Source organism: Orycteropus afer, unplaced genomic scaffold (assembly GCF_000298275.1).
Source record: "Orycteropus afer afer isolate SDZICR_OR568_19922 unplaced genomic scaffold, OryAfe1.0 scaffold00010, whole genome shotgun sequence".
Lineage (NCBI taxonomy): Eukaryota > Metazoa > Chordata > Mammalia > Tubulidentata > Orycteropodidae > Orycteropus > Orycteropus afer.
In genome coordinates this window covers 13,444,771-13,463,939 of record NW_006921597.1, presented here as the reverse complement: position 1 = coordinate 13,463,939, position 19,169 = coordinate 13,444,771, and the positions used below count along the sequence as shown (strand labels likewise).

The window sequence follows — 19,169 nt, the reverse complement described above, 5'->3', positions numbered from 1 at the left end:
TTTGGTCATGTTGTCAGAAGGGACCATTCCCTGGAGAAGGATGTCATGCTTGGTAAGGTGGAGGGTCAACAAAAGAGGGGGAGGCCTTCGACGAGATGGATTGGCATGGTGGCTGCGATGATGGGCTCAAGTATAGCAGGGATGGTCGAGCTGGCGTGGGATCAGGCAGTATTTCGTTCTGCTGTGCATGGGGTCGCTATGAGTTGGAGACAACTCGATGGCACCTAACAACAGCAACAGCAACATAGTAATGTTCAAAACCTTTCAATAAAAAAACTACTTTTCTGTCCCCACAACTGGGTAAAACAAACATACAAACTCACTGCCATTGAGTCAGTTTGACTCATAGCAACCCCTCCTTGGGTTTCCAAGGCAGTTATCTATCTCTATGGAAATAGATTGCTCAGTCTTCCTTCAAGGAGTGGCTGGTGGGTTTGAACTGCCAGCCTTCTGCAGTCAAATGCCTTAGGCACTACATCACAAGAGCTCCTTCACAACTGGATAGGTCTATCTAGTATCATCTCTACCTATGTGATGGGGAACCCACCATTTGAAACTTCGAGCCTATTTATTTTATGCTAAATGGACCTTTACCATTTTTACTGCACACTTTTTCCCCTTCCCTCACCCCACTCCCATAGGCTATTTCCAGGAGAGACTATATCCAACTCATTAGTATACTACTGTATGGAGTTTCATACAGAATAGATGTTCAAAAGGGGCTAATAATAATAATAGTTTAAATAAGTGATTTTACAATTTAATATATTGTTTGCATTCTGCTGAATATTTAAGATCTTCTAGAAAGGTCTTGGGAGCTCTTGTGGAGTAGTGCCTAAGGCATGTGACTGCTAACCAGAAGGCTGGCAGTTCAAACCCACCAGCCACTCCTCAGAAGGAAGGTTGGGCAATCTACTTCTGTAGAGATACCGCCTCAGAAACCCAAGGAGGAGTCGCTGTGAGTAGGATCTGACTCAACGGCAGTGTGTTGCTTTGTTGTAGAAAGGTCTTACAGTTACTAAAACTTACCCATTCCTCACTAAAAAACCCCACTGCCATTGAGTTGATTCCAACTCACGGCAACCCTATAGGGCAAGGTAGAACATAGGGTTTCCAAGGCTGTAAGTCTTTATGGAAGCAGACTGCTTCGTCTTTCTCCAGCAGAACACCTGGTGGGTTTGAACTGCTGACTTTTTGATTAGCAGCTGAATGCTTTAACCACCATACCACCAGTATTAAGAACATCACTGTATCTTACACCGTATCTGATGGCTTAATGATGTACATATTTATCTTCCATTTAAATAAAATAATTAGTGTTTTGGTTAAATAGTTATCTTAAAAATACATCAGGAATGCATTTTACTCTCAACCCACCCCATTTCTCCTGTGGTGAAAGAAAGATTAAATTTTTACTAAATGCAGCTTTAAAATGCATTGAATGTTGATGTCATTTGGAGCTTAGAGAGTGATAAAAGAAAATTATCAACTGAATAGAGCTCCATAATTAAAAAAGCAATTGCAGTTCATACATTTAAATAGGGAAAATTCTAATTTGGAGAGAAGAAAGAAAGAAGGATAAATTCATAGGGTTTAGAACTAACCAAATGCTTGATATGCCAGAAATAGTTGTGCCTTTGAATCAGCTTTTGTGGGGGAATGCTTTAGTGTCTAACAATGGAAAAAGATGGTTAAGTCTTTCCTATCTCAGAAGTAAGTAAACAAATTTTCTTGTGGCCCCCATAGTTCTCTATCTTTTTTATAACCAGTTTTTAAAACAAAACAGAAAGGCCAGCTCTCTAAAGGTTGTGATTTTTACTCTTCATTGTTTTTGTCCCTCCCTTTCCAGGGAAACTGCTTTTCTTAAGGTCACCAATGATCTCCTGATTGCCAAACCCAGTGGAATGTTTCTTAGCCCTTACCTTTCGTCCTGACTACTCTGTGACATTTAGTAGTATTGACCATGCATTCCTATTCTGTCTGCTTTGACACTATCCCTGATTGGTCTTATTTTCTTGATTTGCCTTTAAATGTTAGTGCTTCCAAGGTTCTGTTCTCTCCCTTCTTCTCTTCACAGTTTATCCATAATCTTGTCACTGCTGTGCATTTTACTATGTTAATGTGTCCCAAGTCCTATCTTCCTACATTTCTCTTTTGAATACCAGATTCTTTTTTTTTTTTTGCCCTTAAGTCTTATTTTAACATCTATATTGAGATAAAATTCACATACAATAAAATTTACCCATTTAAGGTATACAGTTCAGTGGTTTTTAGTAAACAGCCACATACAACTATCCAATTCTAGAATATTTTAATCATTCCCCCAAATTACCCTATACTTGTTGCTGTCACTCTCTCTTCCCCTACCCTTACCCCAGCTCCAGGCAACAACCATTTATCTATTTTCTATAAAGATTTGCCTATTGTAGACATTTTTGATAAATGGAATCATAGCAAAGTGTGGTCTTTTATGACTGGCTTGTTTCACATAGCATACTATTTACAGGGTTCATCCATGCTGTAGTATGAATCATTACTTCATTCCTTTTTATTGTGGAATAGTATTCCATTGTATACGTGTACCACATTTTGTTTATCTCTCCAATAGTTGATAGGCATTTGTGGGTTCTGCTTTTGGGGTTTTATCAATAATGCTGTTATGAACATTTGAGTACAAGTATTTATATGTCCATATATTTTCATTTCTCATAGATACTTATATCTAGGGGTGGAATTCCTGGGTCATATGGTAATTGTGTATAACTTTGTGAGGAACTATCAAGCTGTTTTCCTTAGCATTCCCATCAGCAATGAATGAAGCACATTCATATTTCTAAGAACTTATTAGCTCTACCAAGATGTACCAGCATTTCAGGAGGTGGCATATTTCAATAACCAATGGTATTGAAGGAAGAAGTCGAAACTGCACTGAAATAATCAGTGAAGAACAAGGCTCCAGGAATTGACAGAATACCTATTGAGATGTTTCAGCAAACGGATGCTGTGCTGGAGGCACTCACTTGGTTAGGCCAAGAGATTTGGAAGACAGCTACCTGGCCAACTGACAGAAGAGATCCATATTTGTACCCATTCCAAAGAAAGGTGATCCCACAGAATGTGGAAATCATCAAACAATATCATTAATATAGCATGCAGGTAAAATATTACCAAAGATAATTCAAAAACGGTTGTAGCGGTAGATTGACAGAGAACTTCCAGAGGTGCAAGCTGAACTCAGAAGAGGACGTGGAACGAGGAATCTCATTGGTGATGTCAGATGGATCTTGGCTCAAAGCAAAGAATACCAGAAAGATGTTTACTTTTGTTTTATTGACTATGCAAAGGCATTTAATTGTGTGGATCATAACAAATTGTGGACAGCATTGAGAAGAATGGGCATTCCAGAACACTTAATTGTACTCATGAGGAACCTGTACATAGACCAGGAGGTTGTTGTTTGAACAGAAAAAGGGAACACGGCATGGTTTAAAATCAAGAAGGGAGTGTGTCAGAGTTGTATCCTTTCACTGTACTTATTCAATCTGTATGCTGAGCAAATAATCTGAGAAGCTAGACTATATGAAGAAGAACGTGGCATTGGGATTGGAGGAAGAATCATTAACAACCTGTGATACACTGACGACACAGCTGAAAGTGAGGATGACTTGAAGTACTTACTGATGAAGATTGAAGAATACAGTCTGCAGTATGGATTATTGTTGTTGTTGTTATGTGCCGTCAAGTCAGCCCTGACTCATAGCGACCCCTCCTTGGGTTTCCGAGGCAGTATCACTACGGAAGTAGGATTGTCCAACCTTCCTTCCAAGGAGTGGCTGGTGGGTTTGAACCGCCAGCCTTCTGGTGAGCAGGCAAGTGTCTTAGCCACTATGCTACCAGAGCTCCCGCAGTATGGATTACGTCTCAATATAAAGAAAACAAAAATCCTTACAACTCGACCTATAAGCAGCATTATGATAAATGGAGAAAAGATTGAAATTGTCAAAGACTTCACATTGCTTGGTTCTACAATCGATGCCAATGGAAGCAGCAGTCAGGACATCAGACAACGTATAGGACTGGGCAAATTGGCTGCAAAGGACCTTTTTCAGGTGCTGAAGAGCAAAGATGTCTCTTTGAGGACTAAGGTGCACCTGACACAAGCCATGATATTTTTAGTCACCTCATATGCATGTGAGAGCTGGATAATGAATAAGAAGACTGAAAAAGAATTGATGCTTTTGAGCTGTGGTGTTGGTGAAGAATGCTAAAAGTACCGTGGACTGCTAAAAGAACTAACAGTTCTGTCCTGGAGAAAGTGCAGCCAGAATGCTCCTTGGGGGTGAGAATGACCAGACTTTGTCTCACATACTTTGGTTATGTTGTCAGAAGGGATCATTCCCTAGAGAAGGATGTCCTGCTTGGTAAGGTGGAGTGTCTACGAAAGAGGGGAAGACCCTCAACAAGATGGATTGACACGGTGGCAGTGGCAGTGGGCTCAAGTATAGCAAGAATCATGGAGCTGGCTCAGGACTGGGCGGTGTTTCGTTCTGCTGTGCATAGGGTCGCTATGAATAGGAGATAACTTGACGGCACCTAACAACAATGTAACACCACCAAGAGGTCCACAGGGACCTCAAATGTAACATATTACAAACTGAGGTCAGTCTTATGTGTACCTTCCTGAGCTGCCCTCAACAAAATAATACCACATCTTCCCATTGCTTATTCCAAACATTGGTTATTATCCTCAGTGTTTTCCTCACCTTCATCTCTCCAATGCAGTTAACTTCCAAGTTCTAGCAATTCTAATTTTTTTTTAAAAAAAACTTAACATTTATTGTTCCTAGGCACTATACTAGGCACTTCATATTATCTGTCTCCTATATTCCTTTAAATTCTAATTAATTTCTCTTTCCTATTCCCACTGTCATTTTCACAGTAGGCATTCAATAAGTACTTAATAATGCATCATTTTCATGCTAGAAAAGCCAGAAATCTGGGAATCATCTTAGTCTCTCCTCTCCTTTCCTGCTCAGTCTTCATGTTACTCACAAAATCTTACTATGCCTACTTTCTTGTCTCTATTATCCATTCTTACTCTTCATTCCCACTACCACCATCTTAGTTCCAGCCTTCATAATTTCTTACCTAGGAGCTCTGGTGGCGTAGTGCCTAAGGCATTTGACTGCTAACCAGAAGGCTGGTGGTTCAAACCCACCAGCCACTTCTGGGAAGAAAGATTGGGCAATCTACTTCTGTAGTGATACGCCTCAGAAACCCAAGGAGGGGTCACTATGAGTCAGATTCAACTCGATGGCAGTGAGTTTAGTTGGTTTTTTTTGGACGCTTCCAAATGATTTTCTTGTTTGTCCTTCTTTATTCTCACATCACTGCATCCATTTCATCCTCTTCTAACTACTGCTCATGATCTTTCTCAAATACAAATCAAATCATGTCACAGTACTTCTAAATCAGTCCCTACAGCATAAAAATAAAGATCAAACTCGTAAATAAGGCACTCCAGGTATTTTGCAATTTGATGTTTGCTTATAGGACTCCTCTCTCTTTGCATACAACTTTCTTTCCAGCCACACCAAATTATTTATAATTTCTGAAAATGCTAGGCATTCTTAATGCCCCAGTGTCTTTGCACATACCTTTTCATCTGTCTGGAATGAGCTACCTCTTCTCTCCCCAATCTAAACTCATCCTTTTAAGATTTAGCTCAAACAGCACCTTAAAAAGCTTTCCTGACAGCTGCTGTCATCAGCCTGTTGGTGCCATTCCTCTGCACTCCCGTTAAAACTGAAGTTCATCTTCATTCTAGCAGTTATCTTTTCTGTCTTCCTGTCTAGACTGTGAACACTTTGAGGTCAGTAACTGTTATGTTTTTAATTTTTATTGTAAATTTGAAGGAAAAGGGGAAGAGGAGAAGGAAGGAAAGAAAAAGGAAGGAAATGAGTGAATCTGTCAGTCCACTGGAGGGTATATAGTATTGCTAGGTGTTTTAACCTTGTTTTTATTGCCTTCATTTTAAATACCAAAAAAATCACTGATGTTGAGTCAAATGCCAAATGACTCCTAGCAACCTCTCCTTGGGTTTCTGAGGCAGTATTACTATAGAAGTAGACTGCCCAACCTTCCTTCGAGGAGTGGCTGGTGGGTTTGAATCACCAGCCTTCTCCTTAGCAGTTAAAAGCCTTAGGCACTACCATCCTCTTTATCTGCATTAGTCTGTCCTGCAATAAATTGACTAATGATGTCAGTGTAAGGGTTTAAAGTGATTACTGAAAGCAACCCAGAAGATACTACCATATTTGTTTCTTTGCCTGTACTTTATCTGTTACTGCTGCTTGCTTTAAATGCTAGCCTAAATGCTGAATCAGTGCCCTAGTTAACACTGAAATAGGTTGATCTTTTATCTTTATTAAGTCATTCATTTTAGTGAATTTTTTGGATAGTGAATGGAATTTTTAACTATTTCTATAGTTGCTTCAATTCTCCAAACATTTCTAAAGACAAAGTATAAATCCAGCTGTGGTTCAGTTGTAGAACTCAATCTTATTCAGCACCATTCAGTTCTATGCTATTTCAAAAAAATTTCTATTAAAGAAAAAAATATCCTTTATGGAAGATCCATAATGATAATGCTTTGATAGTATTATTATAGTGCATTTTCACACATGAAATTCAACACACACTTGTATTACCCATGTGACAGTTGCTTGATCATAAAATAGTGTACCTGTTTAATTGCTAGTTGTTTGCATTGTAGAAGAACATAAGGAACCAAAGTGTATCTCAGTTCTTCTTAATTGTTTGGTTCTGTTTCCACATAGTTTCTCTTCAACTGCTATTATCTTTTTCACTTCAGACATTCCAACTAGGTCCTTCAAAGGACAACTCACCAACCTTTGAAACCACTGATCAACATATATAGGCAGAAAATTATGCTACAGAAAAACAGGGAGGGTGATTTAGAGTTTTTCATCAAGAGACTGGACATTTATTCTCTCTTTTTTATTCTGAATGTGGAATAACAATTTTTATTAGAGCAAAACAGTTTGTATGGCTTGTTAGGTTCATTATAATGGGATTTTTACTGACCAAGTTGATGCATCACAAAGTTGATAGCTGAGGCTAACTTAAAAGTGCCATCTGATATTTTCTAAGCCTTATTTTCTGTGCAGCATACTTCATTTATGTGTATGTCTGTGAGTGCATATGTATGTATGTTTCAGCATATCATAAAATCAGTAAGAGATATTGAAAATAAAATTGTGGGACATCATAGTGTACAATTATGGGTTTTTAAAGAATTCTTTCTTGCTGGTCTCTTATAATAATTGGTAGCTATAGAACCACCTGCTAGAATATTCATGCCAAATTAATCCATGTCTGACTAATATATTAAATAGATCTTCTGAAACCTTAACTTTGCAAGGAATGAAGTTAAAAGGGAAGAGAAGTAAGGATTCTTTCTTGACAAGATCAGCTCATTTTGGAAAAATTAGATTTTTTAACTATCAAATTCATCTACCTTCAATTTTTCTGATTATATTTTTTTGGTAAGTTACTTGGACTAAACAATATTTAATAACCCTATGTAAAACATTTCTTTGTTAATTTCCACAAATAAATATTATCTACACAAGGCACTGTGATAGTTGAATGATTTTTCCTCCAGGCATGCAGATCGTGGTAGTACAAGGGAAAGGAGGTGCTTTCCTAGGTTTTAAGCAAATCTAGATTGCCCAGTTAAAATGTCATGAGCCCATCAGTCGGCATAACATGGCACACAAAAACATTGTTCTACAGCCTACTTTGGTGAGTAGCGACTGCAAATTTAAAAGCTTGCAAGCAGCCATCTAGATGCAACAATGGGTCTTTCTTCATCTAGAGCAAAAAAGGAATGAAGAAAACAAAAGATAAGTGGAAAGTTAGTCCAAGGGACTGGTAGACTGTGCAATCTTCAGCCTATTTGACCCATGAGACGAGAAGAACTAGATGGTGCCTGGCTACCACTGTCAACCACTCAGAGGGGGGTCGGTGCAGGAACAAAACTCAAAATCGGGAGAATAATGTGGAACAAACTAAAAATCATTAAAAAAAAAAAAAAGGGGAGACCAGGTTTGCTGTTCTGATAGAGACCCCTGAGACTATGGCCTCTAGCTACCCTTCTGATCTGAAACTGAACACACTCCTGTGGCTTCCAGCCAAACAATAGACAGATGTATAGGGTGAACATTTACATCAGGTAGATACAGTCCTTGGAACGATCAATCATGGGATAACAGAAGGTCAGTATTTGCACAGGGAGACTAGCGGGGGGTGGAAAGTGCAAGTGAGAGAAGGACACTGGGAAGAGGTAACTATGGGGAGGAAGTGGGAAGAGAGCTGTTACATTGTGGGGAATTGCAATCAATTTCATGACACAAAATGTGTATGAACTGCTGTATAGAAAATGAATTTGCTCTCTAAACTTTGACCCAAATAACAATTAAAAAAAATGTCATAGACCCAAGGCTGAACTTTCCATAGGGGAGAAGTGGTTCATAATGTAATAGGAGTAATTGACAAGTCCTATTGATGGCACATAACAACAACAACAACAATGTATAATAGTGAAAATTTTAACAGGCTGTTGCTTCTGGTATTTGACTGCAGGGTAAGTATGTCTCATTTCAACTTTATCAAGCTTTTTAAATAAAAATACTATTTTAAAAATAATTAGTAATTTTTTATAGCCTGTGATTCAGATAAAGACTTTTGAGTTTAATGTCATCTTTTGTTCTGGTCTCCTAATTACTTGCTGAGACACTCACTGTCTATTGAAGAAGCCATTCACACTTAAACTGTGTTTGTTCTTTTAAAATGAGCCTTTGTCTTTTGCCTCCCAAATACTAGTATAATGAAATCAAAAACACTTAAATTTGCCCAGTGATTAATTCTTTTCTGTCAGTTTTGAATATGGTATTTCATTCATTCCTTTTGTTTATTTACAGAACTTCCTTATGGCTGGGAGAAAATAGAGGACCCTCAGTATGGGACATATTATGTTGAGTAAGTTACCTCAGTTTCTGTTCTCTCCAATATTTCCTTTTGGTGGACAGCTTCAGGGAATACTGGTTAGAGTATTTCATGCTTCTGCAATCTAGCTCTCACTTTGTTCAGTTAGAGAAAAGAGAAGGCAGGGGCAGTGAGCATTTACTTCACTGACCCAGGGCTTCCTAGAAGTTGGCTTTGAAGTAAATATAAAGTGCTAGAGGGAAGTTTCCCTGATAATTTATAGCTGAGATGCTGTCATTACTACTGCAGCCTTTAAAGAGGAAGACAGTACATGTAAAACTATGAAATGAGATCACTGGACTAGATGAACTATTAAGGTCACTTCCAACATTGGAACTATATGGTTCTGAAAGCAATAAAAGGACTTTAAGGGCATTGTACCATAATGATTCAAAGTTTTGAAGTACAGGTTTGTACTGCATAGTGCCTGTTGAGGCAACATCCAATGCATATACATCCATGGAGTGGGAAGGAGGGGCTTTCTCGGAAGGACACCAGGAAGCAGTGTTGGTGTTGAGTTTGCAGTGCTGCGGCTACAGCAGCAACAGTGGTGGTGGCTTGCCTTCCACGGCTTTCCCAGCTCTGTACACCCCTGAAGCCATGGTGCACTTCAGGCCCACAAACCATGCAGCCAGGCTGTTACTGGTGTGTGCCCTGCCCAGCTACCCCCATAGGTTGATGCCTGTGGGGAGATGTTGGACTATAGCTCTTCTACTTCATCCCTTGGGGCTTCTAATTCTGACCAGGCTCCTGGAGGGCTGCTCCAATAGCACCCACACCAGTCACAGGTGCAAGTTTGCAAAGTCTGAGGCTCTGGGCACTAATGGAGAGACAGAACAGCTTGCAAGGGGGTTACTTTGATATATGTGTATCAAATATATACAAATTATGTATTATCTGTGATAGGGTGTTCTCACAATGTCCAAATCACTTAGCATCCTATTTCACAGAACATATACAAGCAACACATCCTTGTATACGATTAAATGTAAGGCTGATGTCAACATCTAATTTGTCTTGCCCTTTTCCTCATCTATCTATCTGCTATATTGTTTTGACCATTGGGATTGCTTTCTTTTCGGATGATAGAGGTAGAGTTTGTTTTTCTGGCTGTGGGTCTCAGGCAATAACTGTATCAAAAACATTACCATTTACCTGGAAACTAGGAATCTAAATTTACTGCCTAGGTCCAAAACCAAAACCAAACTAGATAGTGAAGGCAGAATATGTTATTACATGGAAAACTAGAAAGCACAAGAATCTTGTAGTTTTATAATCGCTTATTAATTTTTCAGCTCTTGTTGATATAAACCAATGCTGTTTGTTTCCTGGTAATTATCCCTAAACTAAGTATCTCTAGTTTTTATTCTAAAAGTGTAGGTTGTTACTTGAGTCACTGTGATTAAAGAGAATTTTGGAATGACATTTGTACCTTAAGGAAACAACTCAATTAGTTTGGCCCTTAGCTGTGTAACTTCACAGAACATTTGAAGGCCAACTGAAAAGGTTTAGTGGATTGTGGGATTTTTTTCTTCCCCATAGTAGTTTAGTCTATTTAAATTGAGTGTCAATCAACTATTATTTGTCACTGACACTACTGAACATTCTTGAATAAAGATTCCCATGTCTCATTATCCATTAAGTGAATTTGAGTGCATGGTCAAGAGGTGAAAGTCATTTGCTTGTTATAAAATCTTGAGCTAAATGCACTGGTTCCCATTAAGCAAGAATATAATATTGAAGCAAGTTAAGGGCAAATCCTGAAGTGACCTGCCCCCAGTTGTCATGGAACTATGCGAAATAGCCTAAATTAGAAGCAACAACAGCAGCAGCAACATGATTTTGTAAGATTGTTCCCAGAACGAGCTCATTTTACAGGAGGGTAATTTATTAAATTAAGAAGAGCAGGCTACACTCAGGATGCACATTAGTACAGAGTCAGCTGAGCTATGTAATGTGGCTTGATTCCCAGATTAGTTAGGTTTTGAACCTCGACCATAATAATCTTGAGTGAATTTACTGATGGAGATTAAAAACCTGTTACTTGAATGGCTACTCTTTGGCACTCTTAGTTTGTCGAACCAGATGGCACAATGATTGCTCTTGGCAGAAGTCTTTGTAATAGTAAAAACAACTGCAATGGCAGTTTTTCTTTTTATTTTAGAGGATGTGATTCTGAAATGGATTAATTTATTTTTTAAAATAAAATATCCAAAATTTAGTGGCAGTCTATTCATAAGAATGCTTATATATTTAGAAATGTTGTCCTGATTGTGTTGAGTTAAATGCCTTAATGCACTTAAGTGGCAGAGTTGAAATATACATTTGCTTTAATATCTCACATTCTTTGGGAAAAAAATACATTGTTTATTGAGATAATTTTAAGCATTCAGATATTATACATAAAATTTTGATACAGATTCTATTCCAAGTTATATGTTACCTATTCATGAGTTTCTAAAAGTCATGCTTTTTCACTACCCTTTTTAAAATTTCTGATAATCTATAATATTCTCCTTTTTTATTTCCCATAGCTAAGGTATATCTAAAACAAAATATGTTACATCTGTAATAATATTGTGGGAATAAGTAACTAAAGTTTTTTGTTGTTGTTGTTTATTTGTTTTATTATACATAGAGCTTTATTTATTTGTTTAAATTTTTAACTTTTGCAGTGTTTCCTCCCCTCCCTTCCCACCTCTGGTAACCAACAAGTTTTTTGTTTTTATTGGTGACATTTTAACCTAGGTACTATAAGGTAAAAGATTCAATTATTCACTTCACTAAAACCTTGTGTTCTTCTGTCAGATAATTTTCAGGAAAAGGATTACTCATTTGCATATTTCTACTCTCTTCTCCCACGCATTACAAGGGGTATAAATACAAATTACTAGTTTTTATGTTCTAATGCCTGGGTGTCAAAGTGAGTCATTCTAGCTGATGACATTAAATTGAGTCAAGGTTCTTTTCTAAACAGGTTTATTCTCTTCTGAGTGTCATTTTCTATTTTTTTTTTTTTTTTAGGAATATGCAAAATGCCAGTATCTAATAATTTTTTTTAAGTGGTATCTGATTTAGCACTGAAGGTTTTCATTTTCAGAGAGTTATACAGTAAGAAACAAAAGCATACTTGAGTTTTAGTGAAATCAGAACCTAAAGAATGTCAAATAGAATTTGCCATATTTATAGCTCTGAAACTAAATAACCACATCTGTTGCCTAGTTGATAGGCGCTAGAAGCCTAAACAACAATATAGAGAAACTATCATTCCTTGCTGTGAAGGTTTTGTGTTATTTCCCTACTGCCCTCTCCTGCATTACTATCATCAGTGTTCACAAACTACAAAGTAAGTATCCGAGTTGCATGACTATTTATGCATAGATTTTGGTAATCCTCAGCCTATGTGAGAACAGTCATTCTGTCATTCTGGACAGTCATTATTGTGATTTAATGTTTAATTTGCTGGTATTCACTAATATCACTTCTCGTTAAACTAGATTTTACTGGAAAATGCATATCATTTGGCTGAAGTCTATTTGTACCATGGAAGTGCTGGAATACGAGTCCCATTGCTTCTGCATTAGACCTGTCTGTGGCCTTAAACATCTTTTGAACAATAATTGCTTTCTTAACCAACTTTCACTTAACTGATTTACCAGAATAACCAATGCTTCCTTCCATCTATAAAACACAGTTGCCTATAGTATGCTGAATATCATTGGCTAGTTGGCTACCCTCTGGTTTCCCCACATGTTTCTGCCTCTCCCAGAGTCAGTTTTGATTGCTCCCAAATGATAAATACTAGTTGAACTCATCTTGCAATTATGTCATTCATTTAATTATCACATAATTACTGAGAAATCTGAATGTGAAAGAGTTGTTCTGTGATACAATTTTATAAAAGTAAGTCACTAAAAAAGTTCCTACTGAACTGATGTGGGTGAGTCAGTTGGAATAGCAGTAGTGAAATTCTAGAAGGGTTCTGTACTCAGATTTCTTCAAAATTGTCTTTACAGTCTTGCTTCCTTTTGGGGAAACTTAAATTAAAAACCTCCCACCTTTAACTTCATTTTTTGTTTTGTTTTGTTTTAAATGAGCTAACCAGTTATCACCAATTCTTACTACATAAGATGTAAGAGGGTTTCTAATATAGTTTGAAAAGTGTTATTGACTGTACATGTGGATATACTGTTATCAGAAAGTAGAGCATTCCTATGGAACCTTTTAGAAGCCAAAATAGCATAAAGCAAAAAAGCAGTTACCATTAATTAATTTATTGTTAAATAACTTTTTATTGTGATCTGGGTGAAAGTTTATAGAGCTGGTTGGTTTTCCATTCAGCCATTCATACACATTTTGTTTTGTGATATTGATGGCAATCCCTACAGTGTAACAGCTCTCTTCCCACTTCCTCCCTATAGTTACCTTTTCCCTGTCCTTTCCTATGCATTCCTGCCCTCTGAGCTATCTCCCTGTGCAAATGTTGCTCTTGTGATATCCTGTGGTTGACTATTCTAAGGAGTGTTTCTACTTGGTGTAATTGTTTACCTTGTAGGGCTGTCTGTTGTTTGAAGCCAAGGAGTAAGTTCACTTTCAGGCCAAAAGGTGATCAGGGGCCATAGTCTTAGGGTTTTCACCAGTCTCTTTAAGACCAGTAAACCTGGTCTTTTTTATGATTTTGAATTTTGTTCCACGTTTTTCTCCCACTCTATTTAACAACAACAACAACAAACTCTACTGCCGTTGAGTTGGATCTGACTCATAGCAATCCCTCCTTTGGTTTCCAACGCGGTATCTCCATGGAAGTAGATTTCTCAGTTATCTAGGGTCTCTTATTTCGATCCCTTTTCAAGTTGTTGACAGTGGTAACGGGACACCATCTAGTTCTGGTCTCAGGGTCATACAGGCTGTGGTTCTCATGGTCCACTAGTCCCTTGGACTAATTGTTTCCACTTCTCTTTGATTTTCTTCATTCTTCCTTGCTCCAGGTGAGGAGACACCAATTGTTTCATCTTAGATGTCCTCTCACAACCTTTTAAGACTCCAGTCGCTACTCACCAAAGTAGGATGCAGAACAATGTTTTTGTGTATATAGTATGTTAGGCCAGTTGACCTTGATGTCCCCCATGATCATAGTTACTCTTAATTTATATGGGAAACTTTTTTGAGCATTCCCAGATCCAAGATGATGTTGTTGTTGTTATTTGCCGTCGAGTTGGCCTCGACTCATAGCAACCCCTCCTTGGGTTTCTGAGGCAGTATCACTATGGAAGTAGGATTGCCCAACCTTCCTTCCGAGGAGTGGCTGGTGGGTTTGAACTGCCAGCCTTCTGGTTAGCAGTCAAGTGCCTTAGGCACTATGCTACCAGAGCTCCTTGATATAGCCTACCAAATCATACCAAATAACACATAAAACCTAAATTAACACTTAACATATAGTGTTCACTGACACAGTTCAAAGGTATGGTGTCTTAATGCTGAGATACTGAATGTAGTTCCCAGGGAAGTAGCTTGGCAACGCCATTCTCATTGCTCAGGGTGTGTACTGCCTCTTTAACAGCTCATTTCAAAGCAAACACTGAGTGCTAGTTTCATATTTTGCCTTTTTCCTAAGCGGCGAAAATTGTCTTAGGATTTCTTTCTGTTGGCAAAAGTCCTACCTATTAAGGTAGGACTTTTGTAAAAGCCAAGCGGCATAAAAGCAGACTTTCAAAATGTAGGGGCTGCCTGTATTGGGTAAGTTTATTATGTAGCTGTAGTAAATGAAATACCCATAAGCTTTAACAGCTTTGACTTCTAGGCATATCTGTGGGCCCTTCTGTAGTTACCAAGAAGCTCTTCTGCTGTGATATGTAAGCTTCTCTGTGTTACATAGCCTAACATATTTGTTCCTTAATTATGGTGATTGAAAGTATGATAATCTATTAAAAAAATTAAAAAATATGTAACTTTTATTGTAAATTGAAATGCATTTTTTTTCCACATTTCCTAGTCATCTTAACCAGAAGACCCAGTTTGAAAATCCAGTGGAGGAAGCCAAAAGGAAAAAGCAATTAGGACAGGCTGACATTGGGTCTTCAAAACCAGGTAGAACATTTTTTGCAATCTTTTCTTCTAAGGATAACTTGTGAAATTAATATGCTGAATTCATAAAAGTGATTTTAATTGAATTTTCTATTGTGTTAGGGGCTTTGAAATTCAGCAGATAATGTCTAATTTTTTGTCATTGCAAATATATGAATAATCTTAATAAAACATCAGGATGTTTTGAGAAAATGGAGATTTTTTTTCATGCTGTTTATATGGAAAGAATGAAAGTATTATGGAATTGGGCGACTTTTTATGGGTCAGAAGTTGTGTTTTAGATTGGAAGATTGGATTGCTTCTGTATGTTTAAGGCCAGGCAGATCTCTAATTCACTGAGGGCTTCTCTCAAGTGAATTAGATTCCTTAGATCTCATGTCTGTGACAATTCAGCATTCTTCATTATCTGACAAATAAATAATAAATCCACAAAATTATTTGCTTACATCATTGTCTCTTAAGTGTGATGGTACGGTATTAGTGATATCAGCATCATGTTTAAAATGAATAGGTCCTAAGTTCTGATGACCCTAGTCATCTGTATTTTGAAAAAGCTGCCCAGGAAGTTCTTCCATTGTACTCATCGGTACAATAGGGATAACAATAAATTCCTCTTAATAAAAAGAAAAGAAAAAAAAAAAAAAACCTCTTGAGGTAGTTATGAGAAGAATGTAAAATGCTTGCAAAGTATCTGACACATGGTGATTTGTGATGCCTTTTATTGTTATTATTAGAGACATGAAAAGAACCTTGATGGCAAAGGGAGTAATCATTTCTGTTTTGGTGGAGAAGGTCAGGAGGACAGAGGAAGTTTCAAAGTTGAGGAGATACTTGAACTCGGTCTTAAAAGAGTTAGGAGAAGTTAAACCAGGCAGAAAAAGAATTTAGAGGAGTGAGGAAGCATTCCATCTAGAAGGAACAGAATGTATAAAACCAAAGAAACATGAAATGGTGTGTCCAGGTAGGAATGCCTAGAGAGTAATGATGTATTTGTGGAGAAGTACTTAAGAGCTGAACAGAAGACTTCAAAGGGTAGCTTGAGAAGACAAAATAAAGTATTATAATGAAATGTGCAAAACACAGAGCTTGAAAACAAAAAGGGAAGAGGACGCTCAGAATGTCTCACGCTGAAAGAAGTGAAGAAACATTCAAGCTTTGAGTTGCAGTATTGAAGGATACTATGGGCAAAATGGTGGTATTGGTGAAGAATATTGAACATACCATGGATTGCCAGAAGGGCAAACAAATCTGTCTTAGAAGCAGTAATGGTGCCACTCTGCCTCTCTTACTTTGGTCGTGTTGTCAGGAGGGACCAGTCCCTGGAGATGGATATCATGCTTGGTAAAGTAGAGGGTTAGCAAAAAAGAGGAAAACCATCAATGAGATGGATTCAAACAGTGGTTGCAGCAGTGCACTCAAACATAGCAATGATTCTGAGGACGGCGCAGGATCAGGTAGTGTTTCATGATGTTGTACATAGGATTTCTATGAGTCATAAATGACTCAGTGACACCTAACAACAAGTAACATGGGCAAAATACTGACCAATGCAGGAAGCATCAAAAGAAGAAGGAAGGAATACACTGTACCAAAAATAATTGGTCAACATGCAACCATTTCAAGAAGCACCATATGATCGAGAATTGATGGTATTAAAGGAAGAAGTCCAAGCTACACTGAAGGCATTGGCAAAAAAACAGTCTGTAGAAATTGACAGAATACCAGTTGAGATGTTTCAACAAATGAATGCAACATCTATGCCAAGAAATTGGAAGACAGCTACCTGGCCAGCCAACTGGAAGAGATCCATAGTTGTGCCCATTCAAAAGAAAGGTGATCCAACAGAATGCAGAAATTATCTAACATTATCATTAATATCACAAGCAAATAAAATTGTGCTGACATAATTCAAAAATGATTGCAGCACAATGAAGGAAGTGAAAATGTGATTCATAAACAAATCAAGCTCAGCACAGAAAATTATATGGAACAAAGAAATCAATACCACAAAAAAGTTCATAACAAAAATGTTAGCAACAAATTCATACTTGTTGATAATTACATATCTGGCAAGGGACTTATCTCTAAGATTTATAGAAAACTCCAATGCCTCAACAGCAAAGGGATTAACAATCTAATTGAAAAATGAGCAGAAGACATGAATAGACACTTCACCAAGGAGGCTATTCAGGTGGCCAGCAAACACATGAAGAGATGCTCACGATCATTGGCCATTAGACAGATGAAAATCAAAACAACGAGATTCCGTCTCACCCCAGCACTGATGGCAAGGTTCAATGAGACAGAAAATAGCAATGCTGGTGGGGATGGGGAGAGATTGGGACTCTCATACACTGGTGGTGGGGACTGTGAAGTGATACAATCACTGTGGAAAGCAGTATGACGATTACTTAGAAAGCTGGAATTGGAGATATCATTTGACCCAGAAATCCCATTACTAGGTATATATCCTAGAGAGGTGAAAGCCAGGACAGGAACAGATATGTTCATTGCAGCACTATTGACAATACCGAAAAAATGGAAATAACCTACGTGTCCATCAGTGGAAGAGTGAATGACCAAACTATGGTATATACACACAATGGAGTGCTATACAGCACTAAAGACTAATGTAGAGTCTGCAAAAAACCCACATAACATGGATGAACTTAGAGGACATTATGCTGAGTGAAGTAAGTCAATCACAGAAGAACAAATAATAGTATTTGTTATTTGTTGTGGAGGGTCAAGGAAAGGTTTATATATAGAGCAAAACTTTCTTTGTTGTTTAACTGGGTGGAAGGGGAGGGGAAGGAATGTTAAAAAAAAAATTGCATTGACCCATGTCACTTTAGTTCTTTGTCTTTCACTGTACATAAATTATATTTCAATAAAATGCATTAAAAAAAAGTAAAAGTAATAAAATGGAAATACTAGAAATAGAAAAAAAATGATGTACATTGACAGAGGACAGCCAGTAATTCATGCCAGATTCAGAAGAGGACATAGAATGAGGGATATCTTTATTGATGGCAATTGGATTTTGGCTAAAAGCCAAGAATACCAGAAGGATGTTTACCTGTGCTTTATTGACTATGCAAAGGCATTTGATTGTGTGGATCATAACAAATTATGTCTAACATTGTGAACAATGGGGATTCTAGAGCACTTCACTGTGCTCATGCAGAACCTGTACATAGACTAAGAGGCAGTCATTCAAACAGAACAAGGGGATACTGCATGGTTTAAAATCAGGAAAACAGTGTGTAATGGTTGTATTCTTTCACCGTACTTCCTCAATGTGTATGGTGAGCAAATCCTAGGAGCTGGACTGTTTGAAGAAGAATACAACATTAGGCTTGGAGGAAGACTCATTAACAAGCTCTGATATGCAGATGGTACAACCTTGTTTGCTGAAAGCAAAGAGACTTGAAGCACTTGCTGATAAAGATCAAAGACTACATACAGCCTTCAGTATGGATTACACCTCAACATTTGTTGTTGTTGTTGTTATGTGCCATCCAGTCAAACCCGACTCATAGCGACCCCTCCTTGGGTTTCCGAGGCAGTATCACTATGGAAGTAGGATTAATCTTTATCAGCAAGTGCTTCAAGTCTCTTTGCTTTCAGCAAACAAGGTTGTACCATCTGCATATCAGAGCTTGTTAATGAGTCTTCCTACACCTCAACATAAAGAAAACAAAAATTTTCACAACTGGGTCAGTAAGCAACATCATGATAAATGGAGACATTTTTTTTTTAAATTTTATTTTTATTGTGATTTGGGTGAAAATTTACAGAGCAAATACACTTTCCATACAGCAGATCACATACACTTTGTTTCATGACATTCACCACAATTTAGCACAATGCAACATCTCCTCTCCCACTTCCTCCTGATAGGTACTGCTTCCCTGTGACCATCCCTCCATGCACTCCTACCCCCTGAGCTGTCTCCCTGTGCCTGAGCAGCCCTTCTTTCTCTCCTACTTGTTCTCTCCAAGGAGTGTATCTAC

At 37.8% G+C, this 19,169-nt stretch overlaps 1 protein-coding gene across 1 annotated transcript in view; it reads left to right on the top strand.

The window, feature by feature from the left end:
* MAGI3 (membrane associated guanylate kinase, WW and PDZ domain containing 3) overlaps positions 1-19,169 on the top strand; it is a 417,822-nt gene that overhangs the window by 330,464 nt on the left and 68,189 nt on the right. Inside the window, exons 7-8 of the mRNA XM_007949070.1 lie at positions 9,006-9,063; positions 15,062-15,156. Coding sequence (XP_007947261.1) covers positions 9,006-9,063; positions 15,062-15,156 — 153 coding nt within the window. The remainder of the gene's footprint in view (positions 1-9,005; positions 9,064-15,061; positions 15,157-19,169) is intronic.